The 20,191-nt window shown below is 47.6% G+C and overlaps 1 protein-coding gene across 7 annotated transcripts in view; it reads left to right on the top strand.

The window, feature by feature from the left end:
* The window catches only part of KDM4B (lysine demethylase 4B), a 381,078-nt gene that overhangs the window by 134,613 nt on the left and 226,274 nt on the right, over positions 1-20,191 (top strand). For all 7 annotated transcript variants that reach the window (XM_063915024.1, XM_063915015.1, XM_063915040.1 and 4 more), the window contains one exon: positions 2,475-2,650. In XM_063915024.1, coding sequence (XP_063771094.1) covers positions 2,475-2,650 — 176 coding nt within the window. The remainder of the gene's footprint in view (positions 1-2,474; positions 2,651-20,191) is intronic.

Consider the following 20,191-nt stretch of genomic DNA (forward strand, 5'->3'; position numbering starts at 1 on the left):
CCCCAGCATCCACTACGGACTCCGAGAAATAGAATTATCGGTAAGTAAATTCTTATTTTTCTGAATATGCGTCTTATTCACATCGCTATGTGAAAATGGCGCACAAACATACTCTGCTGATTAAACTGATATGCAACATGTCTCTCTACTCTGTGTGGCCGCTGCTGTATCCGCATACAGTGTTTTTTTTTAAGAAAACATTGTAAGGTAGCATTTTGTATGCAGATACAGCTACGGTCACACACAGAATATAGGCATGCTGCATATCATTTTAATCTGCAAAACCTGCTTGTGTGTCCAATGTGCTTCATTTTGCAAATAAGACACATTGTAGTGGAAAGAGTTGCACGAAAAGACATTCGGAGCAACTAAAAGGGCTGTTTAACATGCAGGGAGGCTAGGTGTAAGTGGACACATCTGTAAAACAAAAAGCTTTGTCCCAATGATTTTGCATGCCAGTGTAGAGTTTCTCCTACAGTATCTCTCTAACATGAGAATCTGTTTTCTGGTTGAGACTAACCACATACTATACATGAGCTGTCACATGTATGTAAAGGGCGTACCACGAGAACCTTACATGTTAGGTGTATGGAACACAGGAGGAACATAGTGATGGGAGCAAAACATCCATTATCGAATCACGTGGAACAGTGTCAAAATTCAAGATGGGTAAATATAACCATGATTGGAATTGAACATGTCAAAATAACCAATAGAGGGGGGGACCGTTTTAATAGACTCCGCAGACACGAAGCATATTGGATTTTTTTATTAGATACAATGGTCCCTCTGGGATTGAATGACACTGTAGAACTGAATGGTGTATAGTTAGATATCTGTTTGATATTTGTATTTATATTTATTATATTTTTATTAAGAATTTTTATTTATAAAGGTATCATTACATATCTTTGATTTAGAAGAGAAAATAAGTGGTGATACACATTACAAGTATACATGTACATATTTATGGTCACATATGTTATGTGGATAGGGAAAGGTATAGGGTGTGTTTAGATAGTACAGATAGGATAAACACAATGGGGAAAAAGGAAAGGGAATACATGAATATGAATAATGGAAAAAAAAAATAATTTTTTTTTAATAGTTTAGTCCTTTATTTTAATATATTTCACAAACATGATTTGCACTATAGTCTGTAATAGTCGGTATAGTCCATATGGGTAATGTCCATAATTAACGGATGCTTATGTGTGTGTCCTTTTATATATAAATTACACAGTATTGGTATATTTATATCTATGTTTATAATATTGAAAGTTTTTGGAAATAGAGGATAATAACGGATGGTTATGCTGTAAGGAAGTTCTAATCTATTTTATTTATAGAGATTAGAAATAAGGCTTTGACTAATATAGTGATATATGCACAGTGAGAGTGCAATGAAAATGAGGCTTGAGCAGCACTTGATTGCGCACGTATTAGCTGTGTAATGGGACCTATATAAGGAGGCAAAAAGGAGGAGAGGCTATGACACTGAGGAAGCCGCCGATGCTTGCGAGTAGGCGGAGAAACGCGTCTGTCAGTATTTCTGCCTATATACTACAGCGGACGAACTTCTACCAGCTGGTCGGCATTATCACACTCCCACACCAAGGGAACGTTTATACCATTTCACATCCACGGACTCCGGATAAGGTCGTAAGTGTGAATATCGGCCGGGAGGACGAGCAAGTTTACCGTGGTATAAAGCAGGACACATGTTCCACTCCTTAAACAGGTTACGTGTGGGTTAATTAACCAGGTGGATCATCACATGCATTGTGATTGAATAGAGGCTCTTGTACGGTACATTACTCACGTCTGCTCATCACTAACTGTATGATATTGACTGTTGCTTCTAACCAGCTTTGCATGAATTGCTCTAACAATATCAATAACAAGCTGCAAGCCAGGGGTCGCTCCCAATATTTTCACCAATACATGTGACATTTACCAGATGAATTGACACATGGACATTATTATTATAGCAAGATACTGAGAGGCTAAAAAGCTCATGTGCAGCTGCTCCGGATAAGAGCAATAGTGTTGAATATGTGTCATGTGGTAAATATCTGTTCCTCTTGAGATTTAAAGCTATAAGGAGAGATATCCTAATACAGTGGGAGCGGATATATCCACATGTGTAGGTTAATACATTTTTTAAAAAGGGTATAACCATTAATTGTTTTAGTTGTTTATTGTGATTTTTATTGTATTTTTATGTATTGCCGGCTGGCATTAAGTATAAAATGCGCTGAAATATCATAGATATAAAAAAAATAAAAAAAAATCCACATCAGATGTTAATAGCGCTCTCTTGGTTGGTTTTTCTTTAGTTTCATATATAGGGGCGTACTAACCAATTGCCCCTGAGAGAGCTGCATACATATCTGTACAAATCACAGTGCCAGGAATTGTTTGTTTTTTCTGTCACATGTATGATGGTATGATATTGTACATTATCCTTGCAGATTATTCCTCCCAAAGAGTGGCGCCCAAGAAAGACTTATGATGACTTAGATGAGATGGTGATTCCTGCTCCAATTCAACAGGTGGTGACTGGTCAGTCTGGTCTCTTTACTCAGTATAACATCCAGAAGAAAGCAATGACTGTGGGAGAATACCGGAAGTTGGCAAACAGTGACAAGTAAGTCTACTAGATGTAACCAATAACTTTACTTTTACAACTCTATAGCCTGGTACACACTGGACGATTTCAGCTTACAAAATAAACGATGACGACATAAATGTCATTATCGTTTATGTTTTAGGCCCATATCATCCAGTGTGTATGGGGTAATATTGGTGAATGATGCGTGCTCCAGTGTGACATGCAGTTCAACCCGTCTATGGGGTAAATTTACTAAGATGGGAGTTCTATTTAAGATGGGATGTTGCCCATAGCAACCAATAAGATTCTACTTCTCATTTATATAGCACCTTCTAGAATATAATACCTGGAATCTGATTGGTTGCTATGAGCAACATCCCATCTTAAATAGAACTCCCATCTTAGTAAATTTACCCCTATGTCGGGCTGAGCTACATGTCCGGGAATGCTGGCGGTGACGTCACTGATCTTTATCGTTGAAGATAACGTTCAGTGTATACGCGCTATATCGTTTAACGCTAAATTGTTCAATGATAGTCGTTCCTTGCTTCCTTATTTTTATATATCTTTTTTTTTATTTTTTTTTGGCATGGTTCCCCCCCCTCCAGCTGAGTGAGACAATTGTGTAATGACAGTGTAGAGTGTTCTATTATTTTTTTTTCTTCACTGTCCACAGTCTACACAGGGTTACCTTGGGGGTATGCTGGTGGAGACCAGGTCAGGCACCAAACAGCAAAGCTTTTACTAGCTCCCAGGTTACACTGGACCCCTCTCCCTACATACCCCACCGACAGTTCAGGCTCTTCAGTTTTTGTTTTGTGCCAGCAGGAGCTGGTCACCGGATAACAGTGGGGCTGCATTTTAATGCCCAATATTTTCATTTTTCTGATTTTTACAATTAAGTCTTTTTCTCTATCGTCCTAGTGGATGCTGGGGTTCCTGAAAGGACCATGGGGAATAGCGGCTCCGCAGGAGACAGGGCACAAAAAGTAAAGCTTTTTCCGATCAGGTGGTGTGCACTGGCTCCTCCCCCTATGACCCTCCTCCAGACTCCAGTTAGATTTTTGTGCCCGGCCGAGAAGGGTGCAATCTAGGTGGCTCTCCTAAAGAGCTGCTTAGAAAAAGTTTAGCTAGGTTTTTTATTTTACAGTGATTCCTGCTGGCAACAGGATCACTGCAGCGAGGGACTGAGGGGAGAAGGAGTCAACTCACCTGCGTGCAGGATGGATTGGCTTCTTGGCTACTGGACATCAAGCTCCAGAGGGACGATCACGGGTACAGCCTGGATGGTCACCGGAGCCACGCCGCCGGCCCCCTTGCAGATGCTGAAGACAGAAGAGGTCCAGAATCGGCGGCTGAAGACTCCTGCAGTCTTCAAAAGGTAGCGCACAGCACTGCAGCTGTGCGCCATTTTCCTCTCAGCACACTTCACACGGCAGTCACTGAGGGTGCAGGGCGCTGGGAGGGGGGCGCCCTGGGAGGCAAAATGATTACCTATAAAGGCTAAAAATACCTCACATATAGCCCTAGAGGCTATATGGAGATATTTAACCCCTGCCTGATTTCTCTAAATAGCGGGAGACGAGCCCGCCAGAAAAGGGGCGGGGCCTATCTCCTCAGCACACGGCGCCATTTCCTCTCACAGTTCCGCTGGTCAGGACGGCTCCCAAGTCTCTCCCCTGCACTGCACTACAGAAACAGGGTAAAACAGAGAGGGGGGGGCACATTTATGGCGATAATTTGATATAACAAAGCAGCTATAAGGGAGCACTTATTATAAGGCTATCCCTGATATATATATAGCGCTTTTGGTGTGTGCTGGCAAACTCTCCCTCTGTCTCCCCAAAGGGCTAGTGGGTCCTGTCTTCGTTAGGAGCATTCCCTGTGTGTCTGCTGTGTGTCGGTACGTGTGTGTCGACATGTATGAGGACGATATTGGTGTGGAGGCGGAGCAATTGCCAAATATGAGGATGTCACCCCCTAGGGAGTCGACACCGGAATGGATGCCTTTATTTATGGAACTACGGGATAGTGTCAACACGCTAAAGCAGTCGTTTGACGACATGAGGCGGCCGGACAATCAATTAGTGCCTGTCCAGGCGACTCAAACACCGTCAGGGGCTGTGAAACGCCCTTTGCCTCAGTCGGTCGACACAGACCCAGACACAGGCGATGACTCCAGTGGTGACGGTGACGAATCAACCGTATTTTCCAGTAGGGCCACACGTTATATGATTTTGGCAATGAAGGAGGCGTTACATTTAGCTGATACTACAGGTACCACTAAACAGGGTATTATGTGGGGTATGAAAAAACTACCTATAGTTTTTCCTGAATCAGAAGAATTAAATGACGTGTGTAATGAAGCGTGGGTTGCCCCTGATAAAAAACTGATAATTTCAAAGAAATTATTGGCATTATACCCTTTCCCGCCAGAGGTTAGGGAGCGCTGGGAAACACCTCCTAGGGTGGACAAGGCGCTAACACGCTTATCTAAACAAGTGGCGTTACCCTCTCCTGAGACGGCCGCACTTAAAGATCCATCAGATAGGAGGATGGAAAATATCCAAAAAAGTATATACACACATGCAGGTGTTATACTACGACCAGCTGTAGCGACTGCCTGGATGGGCAGTGCTGGGGTAGTTTGGTCAGAGTCCCTGATTGAAAATATTGATACCCTGGACAGGGACAATATTTTACTGTCGTTAGAACAAATAAAGGATGCATTTCTTTATATGCGTGATGCACAGAGGGATATCTGCACACTGGCATCACGGGTAAGTGCTATGTCCATTTCGGCCAGAAGAGCTTTATGGACGCGACAGTGGTCAGGTGATGCGGATTCAAAACGGCATATGGAAGTTTTGCCGTATAAAGGGGAGGAGTTATTTGGAGTCGGTCTATCAGATTTGGTGGCCACGGCTACAGCCGGGAAATCCACCTTTCTACCTCAAGTCACTCCCCCACAGAAAAAGGCACCGACTTTTCAACCGCAGCCCTTTCGTTCCTTTAAAAATAAGAGAGCAAAGGGCTATTCATATCTGCCACGAGGCAAAGGTCGAGGGAAGAGACAGCAACACGCAGCTCCTTCCCAGGAACAGAAGCCCTCCCCGGCTTCTACAAAAGCCTCAGCATGACGCTGGGGCTCCTCAAGCGGACTCGGGGATGGTGGGCGGTCGTCTCAAAAATTACAGCGCGCAGTGGGCTCACTCGCAGGTAGATCCCTGGATCCTGCAGATAATATCTCAAGGGTACAGGTTGGAATTAGAGACGGATCCACCTCGCCGTTTCCTGAAGTCTGCTTTACCAACGTCCCCCTCCGAAAGGGAGACGGTTTTGGAAGCCATTCACAAGCTGTACTCTCAGCAGGTGATAGTCAAGGTACCTCTTCTACAACAAGGGAAGGGGTATTATTCCACTCTTTTTGTGGTACCGAAGCCGGATGGCTCGGTAAGGCCTATTCTAAATCTGAAGTCCTTGAACCTGTACATAAAGAAGTTCAAGTTCAAAATGGAGTCACTCAGAGCAGTGATAGCGAACCTGGAAGAGGGGGACTTTATGGTATCCTTGGACATCAAGGATGCGTATCTCCACGTTCCAATTTACCCCTCACACCAGGGGTACCTCAGGTTCGTTGTACAAAACTGTCACTATCAGTTTCAGACGCTGCCGTTCGGATTGTCCACGGCACCTCGGATCTTTACAAAGGTAATGGCCGAGATGATGATTCTTCTTCGAAGAAAAGGCGTATTAATTATCCCATACTTGGACGATCTCCTAATAAGGGCGAGGTCCAGAGAACAGCTAGAGATGGGATTAGCACTGTCTCAAGAAGTGCTAAAACAGCACGGGTGGATTCTGAATATTCCAAAATCCCAGTTAATGCCGACAACTCGTCTGCTGTTCCTAGGGATGATTCTGGACACGGTTCAGAAAAAGGTTTTTCTCCCGGAGGAAAAAGCCAAGGAGTTATCCGAGCTTGTCAGGAACCTCCTAAAACCAGGAAAGGTGTCTGTACATCAATGCACAAGAGTCCTGGGAAAAATGGTAGCTTCTTACGAAGCAATTCCATTCGGCAGATTCCACGCAAGAATTTTCCAAAGGGATCTGTTGGACAAATGGTCAGGGTCGCATCTTCAGATGCACCTACGGATAACCCTGTCTCCAAGGACAAGGGTGTCTCTTCTGTGGTGGTTGCAGAGTCCTCATCTATTGGAGGGCCGCAGATTCGGCATACAGGATTGGATCCTGGTGACCACGGACGCCAGCCTGAGAGGCTGGGGAGCAGTCACACAAGGAAGAAACTTCCAGGGAGTATGGACGAGCCTGGAAACTTCTCTTCACATAAACATTCTGGAACTAAGAGCAATATACAATGCTCTAAGCCAGGCAGAACCTCTGCTTCAGGGAAAACCGGTGTTGATCCAGTCGGACAACATCACGGCAGTCGCCCATGTGAACAGACAGGGCGGCACAAGAAGCAGGAGTGCAATGGCAGAAGCTGCAAGGATTCTTCGCTGGGCAGAGAATCATGTGATAGCACTGTCAGCAGTGTTCATCCCGGGAGTGGACAACTGGGAAGCAGACTTCCTCAGCAGACACGATCTTCACCCGGGAGAGTGGGGACTTCATCCAGAAGTCTTCCACATGCTGGTAACCCGTTGGGAAAGACCAATGGTGGACATGATGGCGTCTCGCCTCAACAAAAAACTGGACAGGTATTGCGCCAGGTCAAGAGATCCGCAGGCAATAGCTGTGGACGCGCTGGTAACGCCTTGGGTGTACCAGTCGGTGTATGTGTTTCCTCCTCTGCCTCTCATACCAAAAGTATTGAGAATTATACGGCAAAGAGGCGTAAGAACGATACTAGTGGTTCCGGATTGGCCAAGAAGGACTTGGTACCCGGAACTTCAAGAGATGATCACGGAAGATCCGTGGCCTCTACCTCTAAGGAGGGACTTGCTTCAGCAGGGTCCCTGTCTGTTTCAAGACTTACCGCGGCTGCGTTTGACGGCATGGCGGTTGAACGCCGGATCCTAATGGAAAAAGGCATGCCGGAAGAAGTCATTCCTACTTTGATTAAAGCAAGGAAAGAAGTAACCGTGCAACATTATCACCGAATTGGCGAAAATATGTTGCGTGGTGCGAAGATCGGAGTGCTCCGACGGAGGAATTTCAACTGGGTCGATTCCTACATTTCCTGCAATCAGGATTGTCTATGGGTCTCAAATTGGGATCTATTAAGGTTCAAATTTCGGCCCTGTCGATTTTCTTTCAAAAAGAATTGGCTTCAGTCCCTGAAGTCCAGACCTTTGTGAAGGGAGTGCTGCATATACAGCCTCCTGTGGTGCCTCCAGTGGCACCGTGGGATCTCAATGTAGTTTTGGATTTTCTAAAATCTCATTGGTTTGAACCACTAAATAAGGTGGATTTGAAATATCTCACTTGGAAAGTGACCATGCTTCTAGCCCTGGCTTCTGCCAGGAGAGTGTCAGAATTGGCAGCTTTATCTTACAAAAGCCCATATCTGATTTTCCATTCGGACAGGGCAGAACTGTGGACTCGTCCGCATTTTCTCCCTAAGGTGGTGTCAGCATTTCATCTGAACCAGCCTATTGTAGTGCCTGCGGCTACAAGTGACTTGGAGGACTCCAAGTTACTGGACGTTGTCAGAGCATTAAAAATATATATTGCAAGAACAGCTGGAGTCAGAAAATCTGACTCGTTGTTTATATTGTATGCACCCAACAAGATGGGTGCTCCTGCGTCTAAGCAGACGATTGCTCGTTGGATCTGTAGCACAATCCAACTGGCACATTCTGTGGCAGGCCTGCCACAGCCTAAATCTGTAAAGGCCCACTCCACAAGGAAGGTGGGCTCATCTTGGGCGGCTGCCCGAGGGGTCTCGGCATTACAACTTTGCCGAGCAGCTACGTGGTCAGGGGAGAACACGTTTGTAAAATTTTACAAATTTGATACTCTGGCTAAGGAGGACCTGGAGTTCTCTCATTCGGTGCTGCAGAGTCATCCGCACTCTCCCGCCCGTTTGGGAGCTTTGGTATAATCCCCATGGTCCTTTCAGGAACCCCAGCATCCACTAGGACGATAGAGAAAATAAGATTTTACTTACCGATAAATCTATTTCTCGGAGTCCGTAGTGGATGCTGGGCGCCCATCCCAAGTGCGGATTATCTGCATAAATTGTACATAGTTATTGTTAACTTATTCGGGTTATTGTTGTAGGAAGCCATCTTTCAGAGGCTCCGCTGTTATCATACTGTTAACTGGGTTTAGATCACAAGTTGTACGGTGTGATTGGTGTGGCTGGTATGAGTCTTACCCGGGATTCAAAATCCTCCCTTATTGTGTACGCTCGTCCGGGCACAGTACCTAACTGGAGTCTGGAGGAGGGTCATAGGGGGAGGAGCCAGTGCACACCACCTGATCGGAAAAAGCTTTACTTTTTGTGCCCTGTCTCCTGCGGAGCCGCTATTCCCCATGGTCCTTTCAGGAACCCCAGCATCCACTACGGACTCCGAGAAATAGATTTATCGGTAAGTAAAATCTTATTTTATCTTACTATTTGAGCAAGCAGCGCTAGGAAGGACACCAGTGCTGCTGATCCATCAACCCCACTGGATACCCCCACTCCGGTTTGCAACCGGACACTGGGGGACAGGTAAGGTGGGTTCCCGCTTGCGGCAGTCCATATCTCCTTTCCCGGGAGATGGACCGGACAGCTGATGCGTACCCAGACCATTGCAAGCCTTGGACTAGACTAGACCACCAATGCCGTATATATTACTGGTGCTGAGAGACTCTTAATTAAGGCCAGGAACCGGTGGTTAATGTTAGCCGGGGAAGGCAGCACATCCTAAGCAGACCCTCCCCCAACCCAGGGAGCTATTCCGCTGAGGTCTTTCCACCCTAGGCTGCTCCTTCTCCACCCTCCTTCCTCACAGAGATGCTGGGCAGCTATTACAGGAGCATTGCAAGTCTCCAGGAACGCTAGGTTCGGTCACCCCTGTATACCTCTCCTTGGAGTCTGGTTATACACAGATCTAATTCCTACCAGCTCTAATAGCTGGGCAGTTGAATTTAGTGCCCACTGCAGTTAAATTGTGATTTCTGCATTGTATGTGACTTATGCTAGTTCTGCTGTCTGTCGTTTTCTGACTGTACATTTATATAGCTTTTCCCTTTTCTACTGGTGTGTACAGAGTTTACTGTTGCCCACATGACAATTTAGTGTATTTGTGAAGGCTCATTGTCACATACTGTTCTCTGTTGCATGCTGTAAATTACCATATTGTGTGTATACTCTCCTTGAACCTATGTCTAACAAACGCAAGGCGGTCAAACAGACTGGGGCCTCTACACTAGTGTCATGTAGGACCTGTGCAGCGGGGTTATCACCTCAGGAAATATTATAAGATGGTCACTGCGCCTCTTGTTTTGTACCCCCTGGCCAGTCAGCTCCTCCAGTACCAGCACATGAGCTTCCCTGGGCCTCCTCTCGCATGCTAGCCGTATAACAGCTCCACCTGTGCCCCCCCTATGGGTCTGCCCCAGCAATTACAACCTGTTTATCAGCCCATACCGGCCCCACCTGTCTCCCTCCCTGGTTGGACATATTTTCTAACTCTGTACAGAGTCTTGTAGCTTCATCAGGTACTTTTCATAATATCTTGCAGGGCCAGGTACCAATACCTACACCTGTGGCCACCAAGCGTACTGTCCCATCCTCAGTCTATGCCAATCTCCGATTTTGAGAAGTCTTCTGATGCAGAAGATCATGCAGATCTCTCTGACACAGACTCCCCCTCTGGCAGGGAAGAGGTGCAATCTAAATGTAATGTGGCTGCACTGGTTAGAGCAGTTAAATTCTCTCTAGCTTGAAGATGGTGAACTGGCTCCAAAGGCAATAGATCCTTTGTGTAATTGCCAAAAGTGGTAGTGGCTGAACTTCCACACTCTGCGTCCTCAAAGATAATACTTTCCTACCAGTCCACCAGTAGACTCCAGCAAGGCAAGGCACTGAAGACTGTTATTCACACTTTACTGCCATCAGGCATAATTATTCCTGTCCCCGTGCCTCAACAGGGGTTGGGTATGGGTAACCAGCCGTGGTATGCCGATGTGGGGGGGAAGAGATAGAGCGCTCTGGGTGTCATGGAATAGTCCCAGCTAGTCGGCATGCCGACTGTCTGGATTGTGGTGGGAGGGAATGGGTGGGATATAGGTGCCGGTAATGTGACCGCCGGTCACGTACAGATGAAGCCACGCTCATCTGAGGTGGCTCCATTGCAGGCATGCACTCCCGGCGTGACTAGGCGATTCGTCCGCCTTTTCACGCCGGGAGTGCGCGTCTTCGTTGTGGTGCTCTCGGACGGGCGCACCTAGTCACAGACGGAGCCACGACTGTGAAAAAGAACCCCTGGCCCTGTTGAGGGGATCCTCAACAGGGCCAGGGGTTCTATTCCACAGTTGTTTTTTTTTCAGAAACCAATGAGTCTCATTGACCCATACGCAATCTAAAATTTCTGAACAAACATCTCAAGGTGCCCAGGTTTCGTGTGGAAACTCTATGTTCCATTGTCCTGGCTATGCGACCTGGGAATTTTATGGTCTCCCTGGATATACAGGATGCTTATTTACATGTACCTATAGCACCCTATCATCAACACTACCTCTGGTTTGCGGTCCTACATCAGCATTTCCAGTTTCAGGCCCTACCCTTTGGCCTTTCACAGCGTCCAGAGTGTTCACCAAACTCATGGCGGTGATGGCTGCTCACTACCTTGACGACCTTTTCCTCCTTACACATTCTCTGGAGGTCATCAACCGTCCTCTCCAGGCGTCCGTCATTCCTTCAGAGTCATGGTTGGCTGATCAGCTAGGCCAAGTGCTCTCACCTGGCCACAAGGATGCTCCAGCTCTGAGTTCTACTGGGTGCTCAAGTACAATGCTATCCTTCCTCCAGAAAAGATTTACAGTGCTACATTTGCGCATCCAGAACTTAATCCACAGTCGCAAAGTCTCTATTCTCTCCGCGATGCAGACCCTGGCCTCCATGGTATCCTCTATAACGCCTGATACTGTCCAGATGGAATGGACAGCCCAAGGGGGATATTCAATTTGCCTGCAATGATTGCAGGTGTAATGTGACGCCGCCGGGGTCTATCTAATTAGCCCTGATAAACCGGCACGTGCCGCGGCTTATCTGGGATTTTGCTTCACCTGCCTCCTCAGACGAAGCAAAATGCCTGATAACAGCCCCGTTTTCATCCGAAAATGGGGCCATTTCACCCGAAAACACACAGGTTTCACTGAACCTGTGTGTTTACGGGTGTAACTGCACTCGTTACCGGCCGAGCTAATTAAATAGCCCGACCGCAGCACCCGAAGAAACATCGGGGTTTTTTACTGCTGATGTCTCTTCGGGGGCAAATTGAATAGTCCCCCAAGCAGTGAGTCCTTTCAGGGTCATGGACCCCAACCAAGAAGGTCCTTCCAATCAGTGTCTTGGAACTTCGGTCAGTTTACAGAGCCCTCACACTGGCTCAGGACCTTCTTCACGAGTGTCCCGTTCAAATTCAGTCAGACAACGCCAGTACTGCCGCAATGACAGAAGTAGCTCAGATTCTCGCGTGGGCGGAACACCATCTTCCTGCCATCTTCGTGGTGAGTTGTCTCTTCACTCAGTCCTCTTTCAGCTTCTGGTGAACTAGTGGGGTCTTCCGGAAGTAGACCTCATGGCCTCCAGACCCAATCACAAGATGCCCGCAGTTCCAGGATAAGGGATCCAAAGGCAACTTTTGTGGACGCCCTAACAGTCGCATGGTCTTTTCATCTGGCATATTTCTTTTCTCCGGTATCTCTCCTTCCCAGAGTTCTACGCAAGATCATCCTCGAGGCTCCAGCATGGCTCAGACGCCACTGGTTCATGGATCTCCAGTGTCTCTCCATAGACGCGCTGTTTTCACTTTCTCTTCGACCAGACCACTTGTCACAAGGTCCTTGTCTACACCATGGCCTAGCTCGCTAGTATTTGACGGCATGGCTCATGAGTCATCTGTCCTTAGGAATAAAGGTTTTTTCCAGTTCGATTATTCAAACTATGCGCAGTGCTCGGAAACCAGCATCAGCTCGCATCTATTACTGCATGTGTCACTTTTAATTTCAGTGGTGTTTCCATCAACACTGATCCTTTAAGCGCAACGGAATATGCTGCGCTATATAAGAAACTGTTAATAAATAAATAAATAAATAAAATAAATCCTCTGTTTAAGATTTCTAGACTCCTGGCGTTTCTGCAAGCCGGCCTTGACAAGGGTCTATGCCTTGCTCTTTTACCAGAGGTACATACCTTCCCTTCAGGATGTGCTCCAGATACAGCCTCTCTTTGTTACTCCATTGGCTCCTTAGGATTTGTCCCCGAAGAGGGCCTTGCAACAGCATCTCTTTGTCTCTTTGAACCATTGGATTTGGTTTACTTCATATGGTTGACCGTGAATACACTCTTCCTCATGGCCATTGCTTCAGCCCACAGAGTCTGACTTGGGGGCACTCTTATGCCGCTTCCCACCCTCCCTCCTTTTTGATTTTTCATCATGACAGTGTGGTGCTCCGGATACCTCCTTAAGGTGGTATCCAAGCTCCATATCAATGAGCAAATTGTGGAACCATGCTCCTGGCCTTCTCACCTTAGGAAGCTTTGCTGGGTTTGTGGTCCATGCTCTACAGATCTACATTATCCATGCTAGTTCCATTGAGAAAATGGATTCCTTGTGTGTTATTTATGGATTCCACAAACTTGTTTGGCTGACTAATTAATAAACTTTGGCTTGCTGGTTCCACTGCACCACCTCACAGGCCTATATGCAAGATGATGTTCCAGTACCGGTTACAGTCTCTGCCCACTCTACTCACTCTGTGGGACCTTCGTGGGCAGCACCCTCTGCAAGGTCGCTACGTGGTCTTCTGCCTACACATTTCTTAGGTTCTACGCCTTTGAAACATTTGCCTCTCAAGATGCAACCTTTGGCCACAATGTCCTCCTTTCAGCTTAGGAGCGTTCCCTCTCTATTACAACTGCTTTGGGACATCCCCAAGGTAACCCTGTGTAGAGTATGGACCCTGAGGAAGAAAATAAGAGTAATGTTAAAACTTACCTTGGTATTCACCTCAACTTTTTTTTTTTTTCTTCTTCATGGTCCATAGGATACACAGGGCACCCACCTGGATGCACCTAGCTTCAATGGGTTACTATTCTCAGTCACCATTTCCCTTCTTCTACTAGTGAGAGTGTGTTTCCTCTGTGTACCATTCTTCCTTCTCTCCAGCTCCTTTTTTGGGCTTGTTAACTAAAACTGAAGAGCCTGAGCTGTGGGCCGGGGTATGAGGGGAAATTGGTCTAGTGCATCCTGGGAGCTTGTAAAAGCTTTGCTGTTTGGTGCCTGTCCTGGTCTCCACCAGCATACCCCCAAGTTAACCCTGTGGTTCCTATTGACCTTGACGAAAGAGAGTTAAACAAGGTAAGTTTTAGCATAACTCTCTTTTTTTTATAGTGACAAGGTTTATCTATTGATAGGATATCGTGGAATGCCAGAGCCTGCCTGGTGTTAGTGTGCATCTACTCCTGCACCCTATTGACCATGCTACTTGGCTACATTCTGTCTCCCAAATTAGCTCCCATCCCTGGCTACAGTCTTTGAAAACACCACTTATCCAGGCAAATGTATCAAATAGCAATTCGTAAAATCAAATAAGCATTTCTATAATCTTTGTTGATACACTACTGGTAACTGATGCATATCTTGCAAAGGAGGCACAGACAAAATAAAATAAAAAAGCGTTGGGGGCGTAGCTAAAGGAAGGAAGCGTGTGCTCAGCTCTCCCGATATCCTTAATATATCCTGGTTTTCCTATTATTTTTCGACACCGGACGGCTAGTTTTCCAAGGGAATAGCTTCTGCTTACTTGTGGCTCTGTGTGGGACTTTTCTGCGTCAGCTTTTTATGCCAGAGCTCTGCACATGGCCGTGTCCTCTACTCCTGGTGTTTGGTGCCTTTGCCCACTGCTCCTGTGGCTGATCAGAGGATGTATACTTACCATCCGGACTCTTAACAGTCATACCCAGTGAGAGACCCTGGTTGCCTTCTGACTCCCGGCTTCGGTGGTGTCTGGGTGTGGTGTCCGCGGCTTGGCGCCATTTTATCCTGGTTGATGCAAGTTTTCTCCGGTCGCCTCAAGGATACTTGCTGCTTCCGCAGCTTTTTGGTGCTGTTCCGCTGGTCTGACCTTACCTGTGGTGAAGCCCGTTGCTGGTGGATTTGGAGGTGTGCCGGCCGCTGCTATAATACCACTGGCTTCTTTTATCCTTGCCTGATCCTGCTTCAAAGATGTATGCTCCTATGCAGCAACTCCTTTTAGCCCTGTATGCATCTACCCAGAGCTTCCATGACAGACTTGACAACGTGGCGGCTGTATCCTCAGGGTCTGCGGATATAACTTGCAGGTCTCTGCCACCGAAGTCGCTCTCTAATTTATCCGATGTGGAGGATATGTCATCTTCTGATCCTGTGCTCCTGTGTACGAATGGATCCGCTGATTCTAGCATTGATCTCCTACAAGCTATCTACGTATCTGGGGTCAGGACTGTGGTTCTATGCTCTCTCATCCAAGTTTTGACCAGTGTTACTCTGCATGTCCATGGCTGGCTGGGAAGATTTACTATTTAGCTTTCAAGTTTTTCACTTCCTTCTATGCTTGGCCATGGGGGTCTTGGACTGGGACTATTCTCGTTTTCCTGCCAGAGTATGAGGACCGACCAGACTGATATTTACAGTGTTCTATATAATATCTCTGTACCCGGTATTTTGTTTGTGAATTTATTACTGTGAAGATATAGCGCGCATATTATTTCTCTAACGTCCTAGTGGATGCTGGGGACTCCGTAAGGACCATGGGGAATAGCAGGCTCTGCAGTAGACTGGGCACTCTAAAGAAAGATTTAGTACTATCTGGTGTGCACTGGCTCCTCCCTCTATGCCCCTCCTCCAGACCTCAGTTAGAATCTGTGCCAGGCCGAGCTGGGTGCTCCTAGTAGGCTCTCCTGAGCTTGCTAGAAAAGAAAGTATTTTGTTACGTTTTTTATTTTCAGAGAGCTTCTGCTGGCAACAGACTCTCTGCTACAAGGGACTGAGGGGAGAGAAGCAAACCTACTCACGGCAGCTAGGTAGCGCTTCTTAGGCTACTGGACACAATTAGCTCCAGAGGGATCGAACACAGGTACCTAACCTTGATCGTCCGTTCCCGGAGCCGCGCCGCCGTCCTCCTCGCAGAGCCAGAAGAACAGAAGCAGCAGAAGCAAGAAGACATCGAAATCGGCGTCTGAAGACTCCTGTCTTCACTTAAGGTAGCGCACAGCACTGCAGCTGTGCGCCATTGCTCCCACAGCACACCGCACACTCCGGTCACTGTAGGGTACAGGGTGCAGGGGTGGGCGCCCTGGGCAGCAATTACGTACCTTTTTGGCAAAAGAGGCATATATACAGTCTGGGACTGTATATATGCCCGAGCCCCCGCCATTTTTTACACATTAAAGCGGGACAGAAGCCCGCCGCTGAGGGGGCGGGGCCTTCTTCCTCAGCACACCAGCGCCATTTTCTCTTCACAGCTCCGCTGGAAGGACGCTCCCCAGGCTCTCCCCTGCAGTATACAGGTGCATTAAAGGTAAAAAAGAGAGGGGGGGGCACATAAATTTAGGCGCAGTATATATATTAACAGCAGCTACAGGGTAAACACTAAGGTGTACAGTGTAATCCCTGGGTTATATAGCGCTGGGGTGTGTGCTGGCATACTCTCTCTCTGTCTCCCCAAAAGCCTTTGTGGGGTCCTGTCCTCAGTCAGAGCGTTCCCTGTGTGTGTGCTGTGTGTCGGTACGCCTGTGTCGACATGTTTGATTAGGAAGGATACGTGGAGGTGTCGCCGCCGACGGTGCCGACACCTGATTGGATGGATATGTGGAAGGTGTTAAATGATAATGTAAACTCCTTGCATAACAGATTGGATAAAACTGTAACCGGGGGACAGTCAGGGTCTCAACCCATGCCTGATCCTACAGCGCAGAGGCCGTCAGGGTCTCAAAAGCACACACTATCCCAGATAGTTGACACAGATGTCGACACGGAATCTGACTCCAGTGTCGATGACGATGAGGCAAAGTTGCAGCCTAAAATGACTAAAGCCATCCGCTACATGATTGTAGCAATGAAGGATGTATTACACATTTCTGAGGAAAATCCTGTCCCTGACAAGAGGATTTATATGTATGGGGAGAAAAAGCATGAAGTGACTTTTCCCCCTTCACATGAATTAAATGAATTATGTGAAAAAGCGTGGGATTCCCCTGACAGGAAGGTGATAGTTTCCAAGAGATTACTTATGGCGTATCCTTTCCCGCCAACGGACATGTTACGCTGGGAATCCTCCCCTAGGGTAGACAAGGCGTTGACACGCTTGTCCAAGAAGGTGGCCCTGCCGTCTCCGGATACGGCCGCCCTAAAGGATCCTGCGGATAGAAAGCAGAAAGCTATCCTGAAGTCTGTTTATACACATTCTGGCACACTGCTGAGGCCAGCAATTGCTTCGGCCTGGATGTGTAGTGCGGTAGCTGCATGGACGGATTCTCTGTCTGAGGAGTTAGATACCCTGGACAGGGACACTGTTCTACTGACCCTGGCACATATCAAGGACGCGGTCCTATATATGCGGGATGCCCAGAGGGACATTTGCCTGCTGGGCTCTAGAGTTAACGCAATGTCCATTTCTGCCAGAAGGGTCTTATGGACTCTGCAATGGACAGGGGATACCGACTCTAAAAAACACATGGAGATTTTACCTTATAAGGGTGAGGAATTGTTTGGGGACGGTCTCTCGGACCTAGTTTCCACAGCTACGGCTGGGAAGTCAAATTTCTTGCCTTATGTCCCTCCACAACCTAAGAAAGCACCGTATTACCAAATGCAGTCCTTTCGTTCTCAGAGGAGCAAGAAGGTCAGAGGTGCGTCCTTTCTTGCCAGAGGCAGGGGTAGAGGAAAAAAGCTGCACCATGCAGTTAGTTCCCAGGAACAAAAGTCTTCCCCGGCTTCCACTAAATCCACCGCATGACGCTGGGGCTCCACAGGCGGAGCCAGGAGCCGTGGGGGCGCGTCTCCGACTTTTCATCCACCAGTGGGTTCGCTCACAGGTGGATCCTTGGGCTATACAAATTGTGTCTCAGGGATACAAGCTGGAATTCGAGGTGATGCCCCCTCACCGTTACCTAAAATCGGCCTTACCAACTTCCCCCATGGAAAGGGAGATAGTGTTGGAGGCAATTCACAAACTTTTTCTCCAGCAGGTGGTGGTAGAGGTCCCCCCCTCTTCAACGGGGAAGGGGCTACTATTCCACTATGTTTGTGGTACCGAAACCGGACGGTTCGGTCAGACCCATTTTAAATTTAAAATCCCTGAACATTTATCTGAAGAAATTCAAGTTCAAAATGGAATCGCTCAGAGCGGTTATTGCAAGCGTGGAGGATGGGGATTTTATGGTGTCTCTGGACATCAAGGATGCTTACTTGCATGTCCCCATTTATCCGCCTCATCAGGAGTACCTCAGGTTTGTGGTACGGGACTGTCGTTACCAATTCCAGACGTTGTCGTTTGGCCTGTCCACGGCATCGAGAGTTTTTACCAAAGTGATGGCGGAAATGATGGTGCTCCTTCAGAAGCAAGGGGTTACAATTATCCCATACTTGGACGATCTCCTCATAAAGGCGAGGTCCAGGGAGCAGTTACTGATCAGCGTAGCACACTCTCAGGAAGTGTTGCGTCAGCACGGCTGGACTCTGAACATTCCAAAGTCGCAGCTGATTCCTGCGACGCGTCTGCCCTTCCTGGGCATGATTCTGGACACAGACCAGAAGAAGGTGTTTCTCCCGGAGGAGAAGGCTCAGGAGCTCGTGACTCTGGTCAGAGACCTCCTAAAGCCAAAACAGGTGTCGGTGCATCGCTGCATGCGAGTCCTGGGAAAGATGGTGGCGTCATACGAAGCCATTCCCTTCGGCAGGTTTCATGCGAGGATCTTTCAGTGGGATCTGCTGGACAAGTGGTCCGGATCGCATCTTCTGATGCATCGGATGATCACCCTGTCCCCCAGGGCCAGGGTGTCTCTTCTGTTGTGGCTACAAGGTGCTCACCTCCTCGAGGGCCGCAGATTCGGCATACAGGACTGGGTCCTGGTGACCACGGATGCAAGCCTCCGAGGGTGGGGGGCAGTCACTCAAGGGAGAAACTTCCAAGGGTTGTGGTCCAGTCAGGAGACTTGTCTGCACATCAATATCCTGGAACTAAGGGCCATATACAACGCCCTGAGTCAAGCGGAGCCTCTGCTTCGAAACCAACCAGTGCTGATTCAGTCAGACAACATCACGGCAGTGGCCCATGTAAACCGCCAGGGCGGCACAAGAAGCAGGGTGGCAATGGCAGAAGCCACCAGGATTCTTCGGTGGGCGGAGAATCACGTACTAGCACTGTCAGCAGTGTTCATTCCGGGAGTGGACAACTGGGAAGCAGACTTCCTCAGCAGACACGACCTCCACCCGGGAGAGTGGGGACTTCATCAAGAAGTCTTCACGCAGATTGCAAATCGATGAACTGCCACAGGTGGACATGATGGTTTGCGCCAGGTCAAGGGACCCTCAGGCGATAGCTGTGGACGCACTAGTAACACCGTGGGTGTTCCAGTCGGTCTACGTGTTTCCTCCTCTTCCTCTCATACCAAAGGTACTGAGAATTGTAAGAAAAAAATGAGTGAGAACAATACTCATTGTTCCGGATTGGCCAAGAAGGACTTGGTTCCCGGAATTGCAAGAAATGCTCACAGAGGACCCATGGCCTCTACCTCTCAGACAGGACCTGTTACAACAAGGGCCCTGTCTGTTGCAAGACTTACCGCGGCTGCGTTTGACGGCATGGCGGTTGAACACCGGTTCCTAGCAGAAAAGGGCATTCCGGAAGCAGTTATTCCTACGCTGATAAAGGCTAGGAAGGACGTGACAGCAAAACATTATCACCGTATATGGCGAAAATATGTTGCTTGGTGTGAGGCCAGGAAGGCCCCCACAGAGGAATTCCAGCTGGGTCGATTCCTGCACTTCCTACAGTCAGGTGTGACTATGGGCCTAAAATTAGGGTCCATAAAGGTCCAGATTTCGGCCCTATCCATTTTCTTTCAAAAAGAACTGGCTTCACTGCCTGAGGTTCAGACGTTTGTTAAGGGAGTGCTGCATATTCAGCCTCCTTTTGTGCAACCAGTGGCACCTTGAGATCTTAACGTGGTTTTGGCTTTCCTGAAATCCCACTGGTTTGAGCCACTTAAGACGGTGGAGCTAAAGTATCTCACGTGGAAAGTGGTCATACTGTTGGCCCTAGCCTCAGCTAGGCGTGTGTCAGAATTGGCGGCTTTGTCATGTAAAAGCCCCTATCTGGTTTTCCATATGGACAGGGCAGAATTGCGAACTCGTC

Source organism: Pseudophryne corroboree, chromosome 1 (genome assembly GCF_028390025.1).
Source record: "Pseudophryne corroboree isolate aPseCor3 chromosome 1, aPseCor3.hap2, whole genome shotgun sequence".
Lineage (NCBI taxonomy): Eukaryota > Metazoa > Chordata > Amphibia > Anura > Myobatrachidae > Pseudophryne > Pseudophryne corroboree.